Genomic DNA, 22,584 nt, shown 5'->3' on the forward strand with positions numbered 1-22,584 from the left:
ACAGTATGGTGTAATGGGCACAGTGCTAGATTTGAAATGAGGACCTGGTTTAAATACTAGTTCTGTCACTTTTTAACCATTGTGATCTTAAGTACATCACAACCTCTGTTGGCCTATGTCTCAGGCTTCTACGTCTATAAAGTAAGATAATATATGTAAAGTACTTTGTAAACTATGAAGCATTATATAAATGCTTTCACTTGGATTTTAGAAGTAGCCAACATAGAAATAAGTGGAAGAAAGTAAGTTCTCGAATTTCCATTTCTCATCAAAATCATAAGCCCCGTGGTAAGAAAGCCAAACATTATCTTTTCACTGGTCTTGGTTGCAAATGAAATTTCTAACTATTATCAAGGAAATTTACTTCTAAAACTTAGAGATGTTATCTTTCAGCTGGCCTCATAGAGAGCTGCATAGAGCAGATGAAACACATTCATGCACAACTCAACTTAGATTCTCTGAAGCCTAGGAAAAGGGGGCCAAAAAAAAAGGTAAGTACAAAATCTACTTTAAAATAAGTAATAAATAATAATATAAATAATAACTATAAATAATAACAAATAAATAATAAGATAAATTAGTTTTAAAAGAGAATGAGTTTACTTAGAATTTATTTTTTCATATATTCATTGATCCTTTCCTAGGAAATGACAAAATACAGTTTAATATAAATTGAATATTAATCTGCTAGTTATATATAATGAGCAGTCAATCTGATGAGAAAACATCCTGGTAGATGTTCATTATTTATTTGTAGATGATATTATCAAAGTCTTAGGGATTTGTGATTATACCTTGTTATAATAATTTTAGAATTATTTAACTAGAATTTAGATCATGTCTTTTGTTTAATGACTTATTTATGTTTCTTTATAGGAATGATACTGTGCATATTACCCATGTAATTATTCAAAAAATTTAGGCATTGGTCTATCTGAGTTTTTAGTTCATAGTAAATATATGAAGGTCATCTGTATATACACACACACATGCCTATTATTAAATATGTCTAGTTTCACATTTCTTATTCAATACATTGATGGATCCCATATTTTGAAAATATCAGTATTTCTTCCAGTGATTGTAACTTATCTATACCATGTGATCTTGTGCTTATCAGCTCTTTATCCTATCATACTGCCATTATTACATGGCTTTAGGTGAGGGAGGACTCCCATTGTTCTGGGAGCTATTTCTTAGATTATTTGAAATTATATGGTCAGTAGTAGAATAGTCAGGTGGTTCAAGTAAGTAATTCCTTGCTTTTCCTATTTGACTGACTCATCTCCTTTCCTATATGTCTGATGACCTCCCTCCTATACAGTTTTTCGTTGATCATATGTTTCAGCTTGCTTACTTATAGTAAGTATTTCTTTGGTGCTTTTTGGGTGACTTATAACACTGATTTATAGTCAAACAGTATCATTTGAAAAACAGAGTTTTCCCATGCTGTTCCCTCTCTGCCATGTCACTTTTTATGCCATATTCCTGATGAAGTATACCTTACAAATGATAAATTCATTAGCATACTGGCATGTGAAACATTTTTATACATCCCAGATATTTGTTTCATAATTAGGAGAAATTAAAAGAATTCTGTCTTATCAAACTTTTACTCTACAAAACTGGCATATATTGACATTATTAATCTGATGATATTAGTAGAAAGCCCAGTGTAATAAAAAGCTGCATTTAGACTAAGCCTTTTTGGATTTTAATTTTTTTATAAATGAGATAAAAAACTAGCTTAAAAAGTAATTTGTAACAATGGCATACATATTTGTCATGGTCTTCCTTACTCTTTTTGTGTGCCTCTTTGAAGTAGACACCCCTTACTTCATCATTGAGAATGTCAAGCAACATCTGATGTGATTGAAAACCATACAGTACCTGCATCACTTTATTGAAATGAAACATGGAGCCTATTATATGTCTCAATTCCTCTGTGCTTGATAGAACAGAAATAGCTTTTTTGTGGTGAATGAGTTTGCTGAGATATGGTCATCTTTCAGAGGTGGTTAGCTTGTCAGCATCTTCAGAGTTACATTGGTCAGGCATGACTGAAGTTCTACTGCATTATAACTTGAGCCAAAAGTGGGGTACTATATATAAAAAATATTCATTCTGTTGTTAAGATATTTTCATTTGTTTTTATTTAAACAGGAAAATGGTTTTAGGAAGGAACTAAATATTGCCATGCAGATGCTAAGAAATTGCCTTTATCAAAATAAGGAATATAAAGTAAGTAAAGCTACCATCAGACTTCTGATAGCAGTAATGATCCCTAGCAGTTTGATTATTATAAGGAATAAATTAAGATTTAAGTGAAAATTCCTTGAATTTTATTGTTTTTAGATGCCACAATTGAATAACTCATGAACCTAGTAATAATAAATTAATCTGTTGCATTAGAAATATTCTCAATCATCAATTGCTTTATATATTTTTCTGCTTATATCAATTCTTTAACTTTGTCCTTTAAACATCAGAGGCAACTGTAATAGACTTCTACTTCTTATTGATGTAAATGCTGATTTATTTCTGGGCATTTCAATTTTACAGTTAATAAAGTAGAATTTAAGGATAAATAATGACAAGATATAAAATTTTAAAAAGAAGTTAATTAGAATTTCTCTTAATTTCATATTTGTTTGTCAGTAGAGGAAGTATGTGTATTTCAAATAGCACTTACTATTTATTGTTCAGTTGTCAAATCTTTGACCCCATTTTAGGTTTTTCTTGGCTAATGTACTAGAGTCATTTGCCTTTTACTTCTCTAGATTATTTTACAGATGAGAAAACTGAGGCAAACAAAATTAAGTGACTTGCTCTGGGTCACAATGCTAGTAAGTGTTTGAGGCTGAATTTGGACTCAGATCTTACTGACTCCAGGGCTGGTGCACTATCCACTATGCCACTTAGCTGTCCCACAAATACCATACAATAACATATATAAAGCCTGTTAAAAACTGTCTTTAAGTTCAACTAGTAGAAGTCAAGAGTTTTTGAATTTTAATTCTGAGGCTTTACCTACTTCATTCAGTTTATTGTTTTCACTATCTGTAATATCTGTAATCAACAGCTGTATAATAGTATCTACATAAGATAGAATAATAGTACCTTAAAGATTTTATTTTACCTGGAAAATAATTATGAAATTTATTTAGAGTTTTAGGTCATTGATCTATATTTGTTTAGCATTTTTATATAAAGCATTAAAAAACATGCCCAGTTTGAATATGCTAAAACATTAATATGAGTGGTAATATCATAAACATTTCTTGTATACATCAGCTCTCTAACTTAGTCATGGAAATGTGATAATACCTCTTACTTGGAATTGTACTGCATGATATAATTGCATTATGTTCAATTTGGGTATGAGAGCAAACATTCAAGATTATTTGAATTATGCTGGCTTTCAGAAAAGGTATCTGAAGAATATTTCACGGGTATATGACAGTCTGAAGTAAATTTTAAGTTACTCTCAAATTTCTAATTCTTGAAACTTCAAAGAGTCAAGAAATGTTCTAAAAGATAAATAAACAATTTCTTTCATATTCCTCATCATTAGGCTTTTACTCATATAGTATCCTAAACAGCAGGTTTTGTTTTAGAAAAATCATAATATTGATGGAGATAAGACATCACATTAGTTTTGTACTGTGGTTTTATCAGAAATATGTGTTTGTGTGTCAGTCTGTAGTATAACCTTATTCAAAACCTCTTTCATAATTTACATAAGCAACTATTCATTTGGCCAGTGTTTACTGGGCACCTACTATGTGCAAGCCAATAACATCATTTTTATCTTAATTGCATTGGTTACTCATGTATGTTTGCATATTAGTGAAATATGTTCTGGGTGTGAAAAATTTTAAATCACAACAATACCACCATTAAGTAAAATATAGTATCCTTAATAATCCTCTACTATGTTCCCCTTTCTTCATGGAGTACTATAGTTTACATGCATACTAGACAAGCTCTGACTATAAGGAAATATCTAATACTAGATTAGTTATTAACGAAGCTAACCACTTTTGGATTATGCCAATTGTGATATAACCCATATATATGTATATACATGGAATCATATATACATATATATGGAATCATTACCAAACAAAGTATCATAATATTCAAATTCCTGAGCTAAGAATAAATCAGAAAATGTGTCATTATAGTAAATAAAATAATTTTTAAAAACTTTTTTTTTCAAAAAGTTTATGAGATTAGGAGAAAGAAGAATATAATATGCTAAGGTACAAGTAAACAATGAGGGAACTAATCAAAATCTCTCAATATTTGTACTTTGAGTTTTTCTTTTTATTTTGGATGTCACTTTTGTGGTTTCCAGTTCCTATTACAATGTGTTTCATTTATTATGGCAGTACATTTTTGTCACTGTTGTCATCATTACAAGTAGTTACACGCAATAATTTAGTCTGTTTCTCATAACAAAAGCATCCTAATTCCAGTTCAGTTATCAGTGGATTTTTAAAAATAATGAAAATAATTTAAAAAAAAAGATTTCTCAAGTCATAATTTGACTTTTGGGGTCACTCATTTTTCTAGAAGAACTTGATAAATGAAAATGAGTAGTTATTTTAAATTGGGAGGATTTGAGTTTTAGTTTAGTCCTATGCATTAATTTTGTAATTTGGTTTTTAATCAATACTAAGGAACTTTTCTTATTTTTTAATTGTGCACAACCAACAAAATTTTAGAATAAAATGCATATATCCCCTTTTGAGGAATAAATATTATGTAGTGAACAATAATTAATTTTCATAATCATAAATCCAAAATACTGAAGATCCAAAAATATCTTCATAATAATTAAGTAAAGATTATATGAAGAATAATTTGTATTTAAGAGATTTTTTAATAATTGGGATATAATAAATCCATTTTGGGTATACAAGGCAATTTGATGTTAATTGGAATTTTTAATTAACTAGATCACTTTCTGACCATTTTGGGATAAGTAACAGTTGACTATATATATCATTATTTCAGCATTTTAGGCTGTAGCTCATTTAATTTTAAATGTCTTTGGAACTTCCATCTAGCCATTTTTATCTAAAGAGGGCACTATCAAAATCTCTTTCAAAAATGAATTCTTGTCTAAGGCCTGTTCTGTGTTATGATAGCTAAATGTTATATCTACTATTGAAAGGAAATATTTAATCCTTTTGAAGTTTATGTATTGATTCTCATAGCTTAATTAATGTTAATCATTAAAAGAGGGATATATTTAAAAAGTTGACAGTTCTTTCTACATTTTATTTTAATGGCTAGTTTTCATGTATTCTAAATCATTCTATACTTACTTTCTAAATCATTCTATACATTTCCATTCCAAATCATTATATATTTTCTTCAATAGGCAGCAGCACTTCGAGCACATTTTGTTCCTCTAATACATGCTTTTTGGCCATGGTTTCTGCTGGATGATTCATTGATGAAGGTAGTCCTACAGCTGCTTTGTGTCTATACTGCAAATTTTCCAGCAGGTAAATATATTTGTTAATCATTATTTAACAACTCTTCTATGCCAGTCACTCTGTTAAGAGGTAGAGATACAAATAGTCCCTGCCCTTATGGAGGTTGCAATTGAATGAAGGTAGACATCATATAAAAGACTGAAAAGCAAGATGAAGACAACTGAGGACAACTGGGGATTGGAGGAGTATGGTGGAAAAGTTAGACAAGTAGCAGAGTAGTAAAGCCAGGTGAGAAATGAGGAGATATATGAGTTTATTTCCTCCTTAAATGGAGGTTTTGAGGTACATTGTTCTACCTTCTAGTCAGAAGGGAGGATAGTATATGTGCACAATGTAAACACATTGTTGCTATTAATGAGTCATTTTTAAGTGTATCTGACTTTTTTGTGACCCCTTTTGGTGTTTTCTTGGCAACGATACCAGAATGATTTGCCATTTCCTTCTCCAGCTCATTTTAAAGATGAGGTAACTGAGGTAAAAGGGGTAAAGTGACTTGTCAAAGAGTCACACAGCTAATGTCTGAGGGCAGATTTGAACTCGGGTTTTCCTGTACTCTGTCCACTGTGCCAGCTAAATGTCCATGTACACACACACAGACGATGTATACATTCAGCAGATGCATGTGCATACATATGCATGTGTGTACATACATGTAGTATATGTTGTAATAATAAAAATGTTATTCTCAATAAATATAATTCACTGGCATACTAATTTATAAAAGTCACAATAAGATAAAACAATAGCATTTAGTTATCTATCATATTTAAAATAATGTCTTCAGTGATAAAAATATTATATAATACAAGATTGTTTATCCATCTTATTGGTACCTACCTCATTCCTTTCATATTTGTCTTGCTTTTGAAAGTAATTTCTTTCTTTAGTGCCCTTACAAACTTACTTTTTTCAGCTTGTTCATTTAAAAATACATTTTTAAATTTATTTTGCCACATTAAAACATTCATTTTTTTAGTTTAGTGTTCCAAATTCTTTCCCTCTCTTCTTCTCTCCTTGAGAAAGCAAGCAATGTTATTGATCATATATGTGAAATCATATAAAACATTTCCATTTTAGCCATGTTGCAAATGAAAACACACCCTCAAAATACAAGAAAAATATGAAAAGTTTTTAAAAAGTATGCTTCAGCCTGCAGTCAGAGTTCATCAGTTCCCTCTCTGGAGGTGGATAACATTTTTCATCAAAAATCCTTTAGAATTGTCTTGGATCATTAGGTCTTCATTAGAGTAGCTAAGTCTTTCATAGCTGATCACACTTTCATTATTACAGTTACTGTGAACAGTTTTCTCCTGGTTTTTCACATCAATTTATATGTCTTTCCAGATTTTTCTGAAATGGTCCTCCTCCTCATTTCTTATAGCACAATAGTATTTCATTACAATCATATACCACAACTTATTCAGGCAATCCCAAGCTGATGAGCATCCCCTCAATTTCCAATTCTTTGCAGTCACAAAAAGAGTTGCTATAAAGATTTTAGTACAAATAGGTCCTTATCCCTTTTTTTGGATCTCTTTGGAATATAAACTTAGTAGTGGTTTTGAAGTTTTATAGCCCTCTGGGTGTAGTTCCAAATTGTTCTCTAATATGGTTGGACTAGTTCACAACTCCACCGACTGTTTTAGTGTCCCAGTTTTTCCACATTTCCTCCAGAATAAGTAATTTCCTCATTCTGTCATATTAGCCAATCTGATAAGTATGAGGTGGTACCCCAGGAGTGTTTTAATTTAGGACAATAGTGATTTAAAGTATTTTTATCATGTGATTTGGTAGCTTTAAATTTCTTTTTCAAAAAATTGCCTATTCTTATCCTTTAACAGTTTAGGAATTAGACTGGGACTCTCACTTTTAAGAAAGAAGGGATTGAGGGCAGCTGGGTAGCTCAGTGGATTAAGAGCCAGGCCTAGAGACAGGAGATCTTAGGTTCAAGATACTTCCCAGCTGTGTGACCTTGGGCAAGTCACTTAACCCCATTGCCTAGCCCTTACCACTCTTCTTCCTTGGAACCAATACAATATAAGGTAAGGTAAGGGTTTAAAAAAAATAAAAATTTTAAAAATTAAAAAAAAAGAAGGGATTAAATTTTTCTTGAGTCTCTTGTACCTTCTCTAATTTGTTCTCAAATGCTTTTACCCTGATTATTATATTGGTGCCCACAGATATGTTCTTTGAGGTACAATGGTAAAGATTGTAATGTAAAACTGTATGTTTTCCTCCACCTGGTAAATCATGAGGTATTTACTGTGTGCTTTGTTTGGGTCTAGGACTCCACTGAGTACTGTGAAGGATACAAAGGAAGAAGGAAATATGTTTCCTAACCTCAGTTATCATACCATCTATTTAAGGCAGAAAATTAACATTCAAAGTAGTTGGAGAAAATTTAAGTCCTACAGTGTTCCTACAGTGTGATAGTGACTATAGTTGCAACAGAAGTTCAAGAAAAAAGGAAACACAACGATCTAGTTAGTAAAAGAAACTTTCATGGAGGAGTTGAGATTTGAGCTGCACACTAAAAAGAAATGGTTAAGGTGGATGAAAGGGAATGCGTAAATTCCAGGAATTAAAAATATCACAAATAAAGATAAGGCATCAAAATGAGCATGTGTATGGAAAGAGGGAAAATACTAATCTGACCAGAGGAGTTGAACTGAGTTTGGGAATAGTGGGAATAAAGATTGGAAATAGCACTCCGAGTGGCTAAACGATTTGCTAAGGACTCACTACTGGTAAGTGGTAGAACAAAGGTTCTAACTTGAATTTAGCACTTTAGGGTTGGAAGTGTTTCATGGGGTTGTTCAAACAGTACATTAAATTCAAAATATTTAAAATTGAAAATTTCACCTTTCTCATCCCCAAACTGCCACAAAACCTCACTTCTCTAATTTCTATTGAGGGTACTCTGTTTTACCATCGAGTCATCTTAGACTTCTGTATTCTCTTACCCCATACTCCAGACAAATAAGTCCCATAAATTCTACCTCAACTGTCCCTGGACCGTACCTCTTAGCTCTGGCCCTTCTTTGCCATTTTCACTTCAGACACCTTAGTTCAAACTCTGATTGCCTGCATCTGGACTACTGTAGTCACCTCTTAACTGTTACTCCTACCTCTTACAGTTTATATTCTCTTCAACTGTTCTTTCATATTTGTTAAAATATTTTTCCTTATCATAAATCTGCTCTTATCACAGCATACAATTTATTTAAAATAGTTCCCCATTTTCTTCTTTTTTAAAGATAAATTCCTGATTATATCCTCCTCCTGTTTGTGTATTCTAAATTCAAGTCAAATCTGACTGTTGTTATCATCATATCCTCTTGCGTTTCTTTGTCATTGATCAGTCATGCTGCCTCCATGTCTGGAATGGACTCTTCTCATTTCCATCTCTTGAATTCCTTCTCATTATTCAAAGCCTAACTCAAGAGATATCTCCCTCAAGAAGCTTTTCTTAACTTCTGCCCAGCTAAATTCATTCCTACAATTTTTGGTAGCAAAGGAAGATTCAACTTTGCCATGATTTCTCATTTCTATTGTTCACACTGTTTTGTGTTAGTTATTTGCTTTACTATTTTTCTCCCATTACATTATAAGCTTCTTGGGAAAAGGGTCTATATTCTTATCTGTCTTTTCACAAAAGAACAGAATTGGAAAAAACCTCAGGCCATCTAATTTAATACATTTCTGAAAAATCATTACCCCTAAAATGAAGGCGAAACATTTATCCCTATTAAACTTTTTAGAAAAAAACAATAACAATGTTCTAACCTATCATGGCCTTTTTGAATCCCAACTGTCAACTGTTGGACTTCCCCCCTTTGTGTTATGTACAAATTAAATAGGCACATGTCATTGATAAAAATATTTAATGGTAGTATTAGGTGATCATCAAACCAAAATGACTATGCTATCAGTCTTACCAAGCAATTAGTTACGAATATACTTAATTTATTGTTGTCTAACCCATATTTTCCCATTTTCCCCATAAGAATTATATGAGAGACTTTGTCAGGCAGTTTGCTAAATAAATCTTTATAAATTATATCTATGGCATTTCCTTGACCATCTTGGCTTCTAAAATTGCAGTGTTCATGATAATTATTTGCAAAAAGATTACTGTAAAAATAATTATTTCATATCAAATCTGTTGCAGAGGATGAAGAATTAGAGAAATTCTACAGAAAGCTTGGGAAGACCCTCAAAATTAAATTAGCATTTACTTTAATACTTAATGACTTCAGTGAATAAATGGAAATAGGTGAAGGTTGCATATTTGAAAATGTGGATCAGAAATGAGAAATGAAAGGTCAAAGACTACACAAAAGCCCACACCTTATATATCTTCAGTACTTTTTTTGACAAAAGAATCAAAAGAAAATGGACATAATAATAACACCAGAAAATGATATTGATTATATTTTAACAGCAACAAAAATAATAGTTCACACTCATATAGATCATTAAGATGGTTGGTGTTTGATAGAGAGATAGTAGGAGCAAATTGAACTTGGAGGAGAAGAATAGAGCTGAGCTGGATAAAAATGAAAAGGAATAGGGGAAGGAGATTTCAATATAGATTAAAATTGGTAGAACCACCAATGAAGACATTTGAAATAAGTCTTTGGGCCCAAAACAAAAGTATGTGCCTAAATATAATCTGTTAATTTGCTACTTATTATTTTTGGTTGACAGGCAGTAGTTAGATAATAAAACTATTAACAATTATAATAAATTATCATTCTTTAAGGTTGTACTTCTCTTTGTGGGGCAAGTTCTGTGCAGTATCCTGGTCAGCCCATATTTAGAGGAACACCACGTAACTCTTTGATGCTTTGTATCTTAAAATGGGCTTCACATTTGACTTCTGAGAATCCCACAATTCAGCAGTTGGCTTTTACACTTCTTGCAAATGTTGCTTTATCACATGACTGTAAAGGAGTTATTCAAAAGGTAAGTACTTAAACTCTATTGTTCATCATAAACAGACATATCCAGTGATTGAGCCTATGACAAAAGCTAATAATTTGATTATTTATTCACCGAAATCTCAAATTCCAGAATACATGAAAATTAAATGATTATAAGATGCTATTTTTAGAAAATCAAAAAATGAATAAATGGTATCCTTTCCTTGAAACCAGTTGGCATATCAAAATTATTGGGAACTAGCATATGGAAATCATATTCTTTTGTATTTAATATCCCCCTTTTTTTGCTCTGAGGTAAGTGATTATCATCTACTTTAAAAGTAAAATTCCATGGGGCCAGCTAGGTGGCTCAATAGTTTGAAAGCCAGACTTAGAAACAGGTGGTTCTGGGTTCAAATTTGGCCTCAGACACTTCCTAGCTTTGTGACCCTGAGCAAGTTACCCTGTTGCCTAGTCCTCACCTCCTTCTGCCTTGGAATACAGTATTGATTCTAAGATGGAAGCTGTGTTTTTTAAAAAAATTAAACTCCAAAGCAAGTTTTTTACATTATTTTGAGATCATAAAAGTGATGCCCTCTTAGAATTATTAGCAACAACAAGTAGTAACAATTTTAGTTAAATTTAGATTGACAGTTTGCTTTATGAATTTGTAGGATTCCTCACCATTTCCTTTTTATTACCTTCTTTTTAATGTAGTAGGCTGTTCAGTCTGCTCTCTGAGATTGTACTGACAATATTTTGACTTTATTGTTAATTTTGGCTTCATTTAGTTTGTGAATTAATAGCATTGAACAAATGTAATGTAACACAACATACTAAGCACAAATGAACTACTTAAAAGCTGTAATTTGGAACAGTATCATCCTAGGTTCTGTTTTGGACTCAAGGCTTTGATCACTTTAGCTGTACATTTAGAACATTATAATTTCAGGCCTTGTTATATTCCTGATTTTGAAAACTGATCCTTAAGTTTTCTATAATATGTCTATTTTATGGGCAACTTGTTGTCATGTGTTTTTATAAAGCTACTTTTTATTTCTTTCATTTGTACACTAAGACCATGCATAGAAACGCCATGGTATTAAATTTATCTTATCATTAAAGGAAGAGAAGAGAATTGCTTCCTAGTTAATGACTAATGAAAAGAGATATTTTTAGCAGTCTAGGAATGATAGAAAAAAACTATATTCAAATGTAAATTATGTGTGACCCATATTCTCCCCTTTCCAATCCATCTTCCACACTATGCCAAATTGGTATTTGACTATGCCATGACTATACTGTTCGCTGCTCAACTGGTTTTGATGACTCCTCATTCCTTATAATATAAAAATTCCTGTTTGTCATGTGAAGCTCTTCACCAGTCTTGAAGATATTATATTCCCCAGCCCTACAAGATTGCAAGCCCCTTGAGGGGAGTGATTGTTTCATGTTTGCATTAGTATCCTCAATGTCTAGTTCATAGTAGATAATTAACAAAGCTTATTTGATTAATTTAATTTAGAATGGATGCACTATATTCACAAATTACCTTTGAAATGCATTTATATGTAAGTGGATCAGATTACTCCTAGACCAAACAAGAACAGCTAATGAATAATCAAGATACCTGACTGGAATTTTATTTCTTTTTTCTATCCTCTCTGGAATATAATTTTTATTTTTGTTTTTTAAAACTTAACTTTCCATCTTAGAATCAATTCTGTGTATTGGTTCCAAGGTAGAAGAATTTTAAGGGTTAAGCAATCGGGGTTAACCAATTTGCCCAGGCTCATACAGCTAGGAGATGTCTGAGGCCAGATTTGAACCCCAAAACTCCCATCTTTAGGTCTAGCTCTCAATCTAAGCAACTTAGCTGTTCCCTCATTGTTAGTGACTAGTCAAATAAACAAAAACCAAAAAAAAGGAAAGAGAAAAATAAGCATGGAACCTAAAACACTCCATCAGAAATGAAAAAAAAATCATACTTGAACAATTGAAATTTTGAATTAGTTTACTCACTCCCTCATCAGGAAAAGAATTAGTAAAAAGATTTTAAAAGTTTCTTATACTTTCCTCCATAGTTCCTACCTGGAAATAACAGATTTATTTCTTGGTGGATATTAATGGAAAGGGGAAAATAATATTGGGAAATAGATTATAAGAAGACTAGCTAATTAGTTATCAAGGGACTAGTGAGATAATCAGGAAAATGTTAAGACTCAAGAAGAAAATAATGTTCTCTCTGTTTACCCCCAGAGTAATTTCTTACAGAACTTTTTATCTCTGACGTTGCCAAAAGGAGAAAATAAACGTCTTCCTGATCTTGCCATTCTTTGGTTGAAGTTCCTATTGAATATTTCCTCTGAAGAAGAAGGACAACAAATGATTTTGAAACTTGGCTGTTCAGATTTACTTGTTGAGATGAGCAAATACAAACATAAAACCAGTCCCAATTTACCTCTTCTTATTCTCCATAATATTTGCTTTAGTCCTACAAATAAACCCAAGATACTAGCTCATGGTAAGTGTTCAAGTAAATACGTGTATATGTTGCATGGATAATGTTAAATATATGGGAACTAATAGTATACATGCCCAATGTACACACATTGTTACTGTTAATGAGTCATTCCAAAAACTGCATATTGGCTAGATATTTAACAGGAATTTTATAATTCGCCATCTGAAGCAATAATTTCAGTCTGTGAAGAAGCGTACTATTCTTGATAACTATAAAGTGTCGGGCAGTAGGAGAGCTGTCTCAGTATTTTTTCCACTATTTTTTTTCTTTTAACTTAATTTATTCAAACAGTATAAACATCATAAAACTGTTTAGCAAACATTATAAAAGTTTACTATTCTAAATGATCCATACTAAGTACTGAGAATACAAAGATAAAATAAGATACAACCCCTGTCCTCAGAATCTTGGAATTTACTCAATGAAAATATAACTAATACCTCTAAAAAAGTTAAAATATAATATGCATATAGGAGAGAAAGACCATGAGATTATATTCATATTCTGCAATGTGCATATCTGTGAGAAGTTTTGAATTATGCTTCAGTATGAAAGATTTGTGATTTTATGTACTCATACCCATGCAGTTTCTAATTATACCTTAGTAGACAGTTTTACAAGTTATTGCATCCTCCCCAAAAAACAAATAAAACAAAAACAAAACCCATCATGACATGATTAGCATTTTAGTAATGAGCTTTTTCGAACTTTGACTCGTTCTTATTCCAGACCCATATTCCAGACTTTTACAGTTTAATGGGACATGTCAGAATTGAGCTCCCTGGTAAAACTGCCAGAAATCAAGTCATCAACATTTTATTATGAGACATTAGAGTAGTAACTAGTGGAGGATTATTATTTTAAACCAGAAAATTTATAGAAAGAATTTAATTATTGCAGATTAATTTATCTTGGTTATTTGAGTATGTTATTATAAATCCATTGTACCTTCACAAAACTAGCTATTTTGTCGCTTGACCATCTCTTCTGTTTATGTTACTTATTGGGTTTTACTACTTTTAAAACATTTCCTTTTCATATTACTCCTTTTGTGTGCCTCCAGAAGCCACCTTCCCTCAGGACTTACATTCATTATTTATTTAGTTGTTTGTTTGTTTGTTTGTTTGTTTTGCTAGGGTCTTTCTCTACTGTAGTTCATTATTGCCTTTGCTGAGGTATCTCTTTACCTTTCAATGAATGTAATTGTTTTGAGAAATGAAATGGAGTTAATGTTGAAGGGATGTGGAAAGTACAATTCATAGACTTTTTCTGAGTTGACTTTTGTTCTACTTTCTAATTTTTATCTCTGAGATTTAGAAACATCTGTAGCAGCTAGAAAAACAACAGGAAGATTACCTTTATTATTCTGTTATCATAGGGATGCTACTTCTATATTAGTTTTTTTTTTTTCTGAATAGACTGCTTTTCATTTCCATGGATGTCACTACAATTGGGGGCAGAGAAGAAGCAAGCATTTCAAAAATAGATTCCGTTTTCAGTGGGAGCCATAGCAAACTTCAAAGAGGGAGTATGACTGAAACTATCTCTTTGAAGATCTGCTTAGAGAGCCCTAGGTTAGATAATCTAAGGTTGAATGTGATGAAATTTGACTTTAGCAATTGACAGTAAAATCAGAAAAAAATCACGTTATCTGTCATATTGTAAGTAGACTGTATTGAAAACATAATTTAGGGAGAAATTTTTAAAACTAAAACAATTTAAAAGTGGAAGAATAGATTATATTTAAGAAGGAAACTAGGTGAAGTGATAACTATTTTTCTGTTTCAATTACCTTGTTTTTAAATATTTAGAAATTTATTTTATTAGCAGATGATTAATTTCCTACAATATCCTTCCCAACAACATTGTAAGAGTGCTTTAATAAAATTAGTTGCTGGGGGGGGGTGCCAGGATGACATATATACCGTACTTCCTCCCCCCCCAATGTATTGTGTATGAAACCTGAATTTTTTAATTTATATTTTTTCTTTTGTGTGTGCATATATATATCATATTCCAAAAAAGCTTCTAGGATGTACACACATACATGCATACACACACAGACATATATATGATTATAAAGAGAAGATTAAAAAATGCAGATAAAGTTTCCAGAATTATTCAATGGATTCAAAGTACGAAAAAATGGCCTCACTACAATCTTTTTCAATATGAATCCATTATAATAGTACATGTATACAAGCATATTTCACTTTATAGAATAGATGTGTTTCTAAAATAAAGTGACTGTAAACCCAGTTTCTTTAAATAGGATCTTATTTACCCATTGATTGGAAAAGAAAATAAGCTTACAAGTGACTTACAGTAGAAAAATGTTTTCCCCAAAAGTTAATAAAAAATTACCCTTTAGAATTCATTAACACTCCCCTGAGTATTGGCATAAAGTAAAATGTAAAACAGGTTGGGAGTGGTGGTGGGAGTACCCACATGCTCGTGCTGATAAAATCACAGATTTAGTAAAGGCTGTTAAAAACTTTTGAAAATCTCATATCTAAAATAAAAATACTTTTTTTTATTAAACTAATAACAATGGAGAAAGTAAATCACAAAGTATAGTAAATTTAAAATAGTATTCAAGTTGATTTTTTTTTTCTGGAAAAAAGGGTTTAGAATATGGCAAAGTACCTTCAAGTCCTTTATTTTGCCTGGTTCTTTAAACTTAGTTTTTCTTTCTGTCACAAGATAAATATTGATTTTTCAAAACTCTCACTTTCTAAAGATGATTTTCAAGTGTGGTCTCTCTTAATTGTCATCTTATTTAACAACCCAGGCTAGTGATTTATTTGTACTTATTTTGAAATGGTGAAGAGAGAGTTTATTTTTTCTTTATTGCAGGCTTGAGTATAGTGAAAGAGAATCATTATCATAACTTACCCTCTCTGTTCATTTTTGCATAAGAGGTTTCCTTTAAGCAGTATGTGCCTTTAATTGAGCAAATGATTATTAAATGAGATCATATATGTAAAACACTTTGCAAGCCCTAAAATCATTTTTATTGTTGTTGTTAATAATTATATTAATAAAAAAGAAACTTAAATGATATGCTATGGTACTAAAGTGTGAAAGTCAGTTAAATGTGAAAATGTACTCTTTTCTTATATTTTGCTTTAAAATAATTAAATTTTTCTTCCTATAGACCATATTATATTAAAGATTATTATATTTAAATTTTTTATGTATTTTACTTTAATTATTTTAATTTTAATAATAATAGAGTCTAAAATCATGGAAAAGGCAAAGTAGAATGTAATATGAAGTATTTTTTGTAATAATATCTTATTTCTTCATTAGATAATATTATTTCTTTGCTGTCTACTTGTCTGGAAAGTGACAACAGAAATGTTCAGAGAATTGGAGCAGCTGCACTTTGGGCTCTTATTTACAATAATCACAAGGTCTGTATTTGAAGACATTATTTAGCCAGGGTATAGAGAAAATGAAGTCATTGCTTCTAAAATGCATCCAGAGTTATTAAAGACCTGGAAATAAATTAATCAGATCATCTATGGGCATTCAAGTAATGGACCATTAAATAAATGTTTTTTTCTAAAAAAATACATTTTTTCATTGGTTTACCCAGTTAGTACAAATTAAGAGCAATATTGTTATACTACTGTTCAATTCAGTGAATTGTGACAACTATTTGCAAAGAATATACATTATATTTTTCTATATTTAAGGTTCTAAAATATATATTGAAAAAATAGCATAGTAGCAGAAGTTGACTTAAGTAGAGAAAATATTACATATCATATCTGAATTTAATAATTAATCCTGTTCTCCATTTTTAAGGCAATGAGTGCATTTTTCACTCCTTTCTTTATACTTATAGTCAGTCAGTCAATCAATAAACCTTTATTATGTACTAACTGTTTGCTAGGCACTAGGTTGAGCTCTAGGAATACAAAAAGAAACAAAAGACAATCCCTACCCTCAAGATGCTTACAGTCTAATGGGAAAGACAATCATGAAAACAAATATATGCCAAGCAAAATATATACAAGATTATTACAAAGTAATTTACAGAGGGAAGGCACTAAAATTAAGAAGAATTGATAAAGTCTTCCTTTAGAGATGAAATTTTATTTAGTCTTTGAATAAAGTCAGAAGGTATAAATGGGGAGAGAGTGCATTATCCCCCAATGCATTGGGAGATGATCAGTTAAATTGCCAGGAATTGAGCGATGGAATTAATTTATACAATACTGGTGAGATAATAACAATCATAAGGATGGCAATGATTTGGGAATTACTTAAGGAATTTAAAGATTCTATTTAAAGAAACTGGGTAGATAAAATGGATAATCATTCTGTATTTTTGTAGAATTATTGACTCATTTGGAAGGAACCTCAGAGATCAATGTCAATAAACTTTAAGTTTACTACTATCATTGCCATCCATATAATTCTTTTATTAACTCAACTGTCCTGCATAAATACATTCCATCTTTCTACTCCAGGCATTTTAATTGTCTACTGTATTCCAGACACTGTGCTACATGCTGGGGATACAAAGAAAGTTAAAAGACAACCCCTTCCTCTCAAGGAGTTCACAAAAAGATGAAAACAACTGACCTCAGACAAGCTATATATAAGATAAATAAGAAATAATCAACAGAGTGAAGACCCAAGACTTAAGAGGAATTGGAAAAGGCTCCTATGGAAGGAGAGATTTTAGTTGGTACTTGAATGCAGTCTGGAGGCAGAGATGAGAAAGGATAGTCTTCCATCAATTGGGAGACAGCCAATTAAAATTCTTGAAGTTCAGAGATGGAATGTATGAAAATACCCCTCTTCCTCTCCTCTTTACTATCCCTGGAAAGGTTCAGGAATGGTTTGGAATTCAGTTCCTTCTCAGGTCATCCATTCTACTTTTGGAGAGCTTTAATTGTTTCTTACTCTTTTCCTTTATCCAAAAGCTGACTAAATATACTACCCTCTGGCTATCCTGATATCCTTAGAAGGAGATCCTTTCCCACTGTCCTTTTCTATGGACTAAAATTACCAATTTAACCTACCCTTTTGTGAAGTAGTTTCTGATCCTTTTACCATCCTGATTCCCCTCTTGTTGCCACTATTCCTTCCTAAAATGTGACATTATGAAGTTAAAAGGACTCTAGATATAGTTTTATCAGTGCAAGATATAAGGGAAAACTGTCACCTCTCATTGTAGATAGTATATTTCTTTAATGCATCTCAAAATCACACCAACCACTGACTTCATTGACATTTTCTTAACTCATGATCTTTCAGTCTACTGAAATATCCATGTCTTTTTCACTTTATTTATATAACTCCTACTACGTTCCAGACCCTTCTTTCACAAAACTATCTCATTTGATCCTCACAATCCTGTGAGGTAAGTACTATTATTATCCTCAATTTACACTTAAAGAAACTGAGACAAACAGGTTAAATAACCTGGCAAGAGTCATATAGCTAGTATCTAAGGCCAGATGTAAACTCATATCTCCCTGACTCCAGGCCTGGAACTATATCTTCTCTATATCCAACTGCCCAACATCAATTATTGTCTAGTCCCTCCTCCTTCCTCATGTACCAGTATAGTTGATTTTTTTAAAAACTCAAGTGCAATACTTATATTTATTCCTATTAAATGCTACTTTATTACATTTGGCTCATTGTGCTATTTTTTTTTTATTTCTTGGATTCTAATCCCATTATCCACAATGTTAGTTGTTCCTTCAAGTTTCACGTAACCCTTAAAATTTTTTAAATTTTATTTTCGTGATTACATGTAAAAAATATCATTTTAAAAAATTTAAAGTTTCAGTTTCTCTCCCTGCCCCACACAGAAGGCAAGCAATTTGATACAGATTATGCATGTGAAGTCATCAAAACATTTCCATATTTGCCATGTTGCAAAAGAAAATAGACCATGGGGGGGGGCACCCAAGGTAAAAAAAAAAAAGAAGAAAGAAAAAATGTTTGACTCTTCATTCAGATTCCATTGTTTCATAATGAGTACTTTAGAATTTTCTTGGATCATTGTACTACACAAAATAGCAAAAACATTCATAGGTTGATCATTCTTAACATATTTGCTGTTAACTGGATACAATGTTCTCCTATTTCTGCTTCCATTACTTTGCATCAGTTCATTTAAGTCTTCCCAGGTTTTTCTCAAACCATCTTAATTTCTTATAGTACATAGTATTCCATCATAATCATATACCACAACTTCTTTAGCCATTCCTCAGTTAATGGGCATCCCCTCCATTTCCAATTCTTTGCCACCACAGAAAGCTGCTATAAATATTTTTGTACAAACAGGTCCTTTTCCTTTTTCTTTTATCTTTTTGGTATATAGACCTACTAGTGGTATTGCTGAATCAAAGGGTATACACAATTTTATAGCTCTTTGGTCATAATTCCAAATTGCTCTCTGGAATTTTTGGATTAGTTCACTTCAGCAACAGTGCATTAGTGTTCCCATTTTTTCATATCTTCCAACATTTGTCATTTTCCTTTTCTATAAACATGCCATGTATGACTTTATTTAAGTTATTTATCTGATGGTGAAGATAGCATAGCTAAGGCACTCTAGTAGGATCTCCACCCCAATTATAATCATGACCACTTTTTGAGGCTATTCTGTGCTCATATTTCTTGAACATCTACACAAAAGCATCATAAAAGACTGCCAAATACTTTCATGGAATTCATGTATGCTTTGTTTTTGCTGTCTCCCTGATTTACCAGTCTCTGATAATCTACATAGTTAGAAATGAAAATAAAATTGTTTTTCCTCTTCTATTTCAAATACCTTGTTGATTGCCTTGGCATCTTATCATATCTACTAGTTTTTTCACTACACTTATATCAAAATCTGGCAGCTTCAATTCAATGAGGACAAGCTTTGTGCTTCTTACCAACTCATCACTAACTTGGAATTCAGTTCTTAGATTACCTATGTTTATGATCTGTGCTTCCTAGAGGGATGGTTATTTTCCAAAGGGAAGACAATTTAAGATGCTGTATCGTTCTTTCTGACCTCTTATTGCATTCTGACCATACCATAATTCTTTATATTCTTTCTCTGTTTATCTTCCTTCCTGTCCATCTCCTACATGTTTTGTTCATTGTTGGATTAGCTTTAGAGGCACATCATTCTCTTAGGAAATGATTTCTTATCAAAACAAATTTTGTCATATGAATTTTGTAATTGAGAACATTCTTATTCTTCTTGGATTAATTCCTCCCATAAATTTTAACTTGTTGGAATCTTAATTCTTTGAATTCTACTCTAAAATTCTATGGCAGTGATGACGAACCTTTTAGAGAATGAGTGCCCAAACCATAACCCTCATGCTACATGTGAGGCCCTCCACCCCACCCATCTTACCTCTGAAGAAATAGAAAGACAGGGAAAAGTTTTTTTCCAGAGTTTTGTGATTGATACTACGTAGATGGGTGGCTCATGAGTGGAACCAGGCAGGGAAAAGATTCCATGGAGTGTGAGAAAAGGATTTAAGGGAGGCTGAGAATGACAGTTAGAGGAGGAATGTTCCTTTCTCTCTGAGAGGTTGGAGGGAGTACTTCCTGTCATGGAGGACCTGTTGTTTCTGAGGGAAAAGCCATTTTCCCAGATCCTTAGATTTCTCCATCATCCAGCTCATCCTTGAGATATTTATCCTACCCACTTGGATTTCTCTGTGCCTATCAACCTTTACATATCAATCAGTTCCCATGTTCCAGTTGACTCAGAGATTTCATCTTGCTGAGGAAAGCCAACCAGAGCCAAGAGATCTGTCTGCCTGGAGGTGTGATTGAAGCCATATTTGGCTGAAGCTTTCCAGGGCGAATTCATCGATTACCTCACCCATATCTACTCCTACTAAATTATTTCTCATCCACCACAAATATTTGGAGGGTCAGAAGGTTAGGAAGATAGCTAGGGAATTTTGGGAAACCTACAGAGAATGTAGTTGTAAGTTGGCATCAAGAACAGAAGAATAGATCCGTGAGGATCTCAGGTTTGGGGGGAGGAGATTTAGAGATCTAGAAAAAGGGAACCCTATTCCCTGGCCCTCCTTCCTTTCTCTGTTTGAAAGATTTTAATAAACCCAAATATTTTTCATAAAGAACGTAGTCAGATCATGTTTTCTGTCAGTTCAGTGAGTAGGCTTGACAGAGCGGCCAACAGCCTGATAGATACAGAAAAGAACACTTGACCAATATACCATCAACACAGTCAAGTAACTCCTTTCACCCCAGACGGGGTGGGAGGAACATCTCCCATTGGGCTGCTGGGCAGAGGGGTGGGTGAAGTGAGGACTGTCCTCAGGCACATGAGGAGAGAGGGAGGGAGCTGTCTACTCCAGCATGTGTGCCATAGGTTCCCCTAGACAGGTATGGGTTGTATATCAGACTATTTCCTGACCTCTTCTTATGTATCATAAACTCTAAAATGATATGATCAGTCTGTGAGTCACTTAAAACTCGCTTCTTCCTTCATAAGTAAGCATGTTCCACCTCTATACTGTTAAGATTCAGTCAAGGACTGTCAGAGGTCTAGAATCTCACTGCATTAATTTAATCTGTAATATTTTACTATGACATGATATAAATTATAGATTCTTTTGGACCTCTATACCCTTGCATTGACCCATGTTCTTTAAGCCCCAGACCCAGCCTCTTTTGACCCCGAGGTCTAGATTTTTATCTTGTGTAATTCTATTTGTAGTGTTTTATATATTCTCCTTAGTTTACTAAAAGATCCTGAAATATGCAGATGGGATAATTTTGCTCTCTGTGTGTGTCCAACAAATATATTTCCTAAACAATGCAATTTTAAAGGCATTGACAATAAAGCAGAATGATTATTATGTACCTACCAATTAAATTTTGCTACAACTATTCTGAAATCACCATTAACTTATTTTTGCCCTGTTTTATGACAGTCTTGCATCTTTATATTCCATTGGCTCCCTCTTAATTTCTCATATGTTTTCTACATGTAATATTGCCAGCACTTATGTTACATAGAAGTGTACCTAGGCAGATAATTGAAAAGCTATTTATAGTCTTCTGATGAAATGATGATGATGATGATGATGATGATGATGATGATTATAGGTTAAGGACATCTGAAATAAATACCAAGTTGGGGGGAGGGAACAAGTATTTATTAAGTGCCTATTGTGTATCAGGTATAAAACATAGGAGTGATCATTGTGGAGAGGGGAAGTAAAGAGTGGACAGGAGAATATGACACCAAATCTCTTAATTATTACAATCTTATAACTCACTATTGACAGAAGATGTCCCATGGCAGTTTGAGTTTCCTAATTGCAGAACAAATATAATTATTGGAGTACTTTGTGTTTTCTACAGGCAAAAGCAACTTTGAAAACTCCATCTATAATAAGAAAAGTGGATAAAGCCTATGCTTCAGCAAAAAAAAGTAAGTTTCTCTCTTTAAAAAATTTCTAGCTTTAGCTTGAAAGATAGTAACCATTGATGCTGACTTTTGAGTAAATAAGTCTTTGTGCAGGGCACAGCAAAATGTCAATTTGCTAAAATGATATTTTGCAAATGTGCAGATATTTATTGGTTCTGTCCTTTAAAAAATTAAGCCTTT

The 22,584-nt window shown here is 32.4% G+C and overlaps 1 protein-coding gene across 4 annotated transcripts in view; it reads left to right on the forward strand.

Annotated features, from left to right (window-relative positions):
• The window catches only part of RTTN (rotatin), a 266,106-nt gene that overhangs the window by 242,252 nt on the left and 1,270 nt on the right, over positions 1 to 22,584 (forward strand). For all 4 annotated transcript variants that reach the window (XM_007487781.3, XM_056823598.1, XM_056823599.1 and 1 more), the window contains 7 exons: positions 394 to 491; positions 2,164 to 2,241; positions 5,393 to 5,519; positions 10,276 to 10,478; positions 12,695 to 12,959; positions 16,272 to 16,375; positions 22,338 to 22,407. In XM_007487781.3, the coding sequence (XP_007487843.1) occupies positions 394 to 491; positions 2,164 to 2,241; positions 5,393 to 5,519; positions 10,276 to 10,478; positions 12,695 to 12,959; positions 16,272 to 16,375; positions 22,338 to 22,407 (945 nt within the window). The remainder of the gene's footprint in view (positions 1 to 393; positions 492 to 2,163; positions 2,242 to 5,392; positions 5,520 to 10,275; positions 10,479 to 12,694; positions 12,960 to 16,271; positions 16,376 to 22,337; positions 22,408 to 22,584) is intronic.

The sequence above is a fragment of the Monodelphis domestica genome, chromosome 3 (genome assembly GCF_027887165.1).
Source record: "Monodelphis domestica isolate mMonDom1 chromosome 3, mMonDom1.pri, whole genome shotgun sequence".
In the NCBI taxonomy this organism is placed as follows: Eukaryota; Metazoa; Chordata; class Mammalia; order Didelphimorphia; family Didelphidae; genus Monodelphis; species Monodelphis domestica.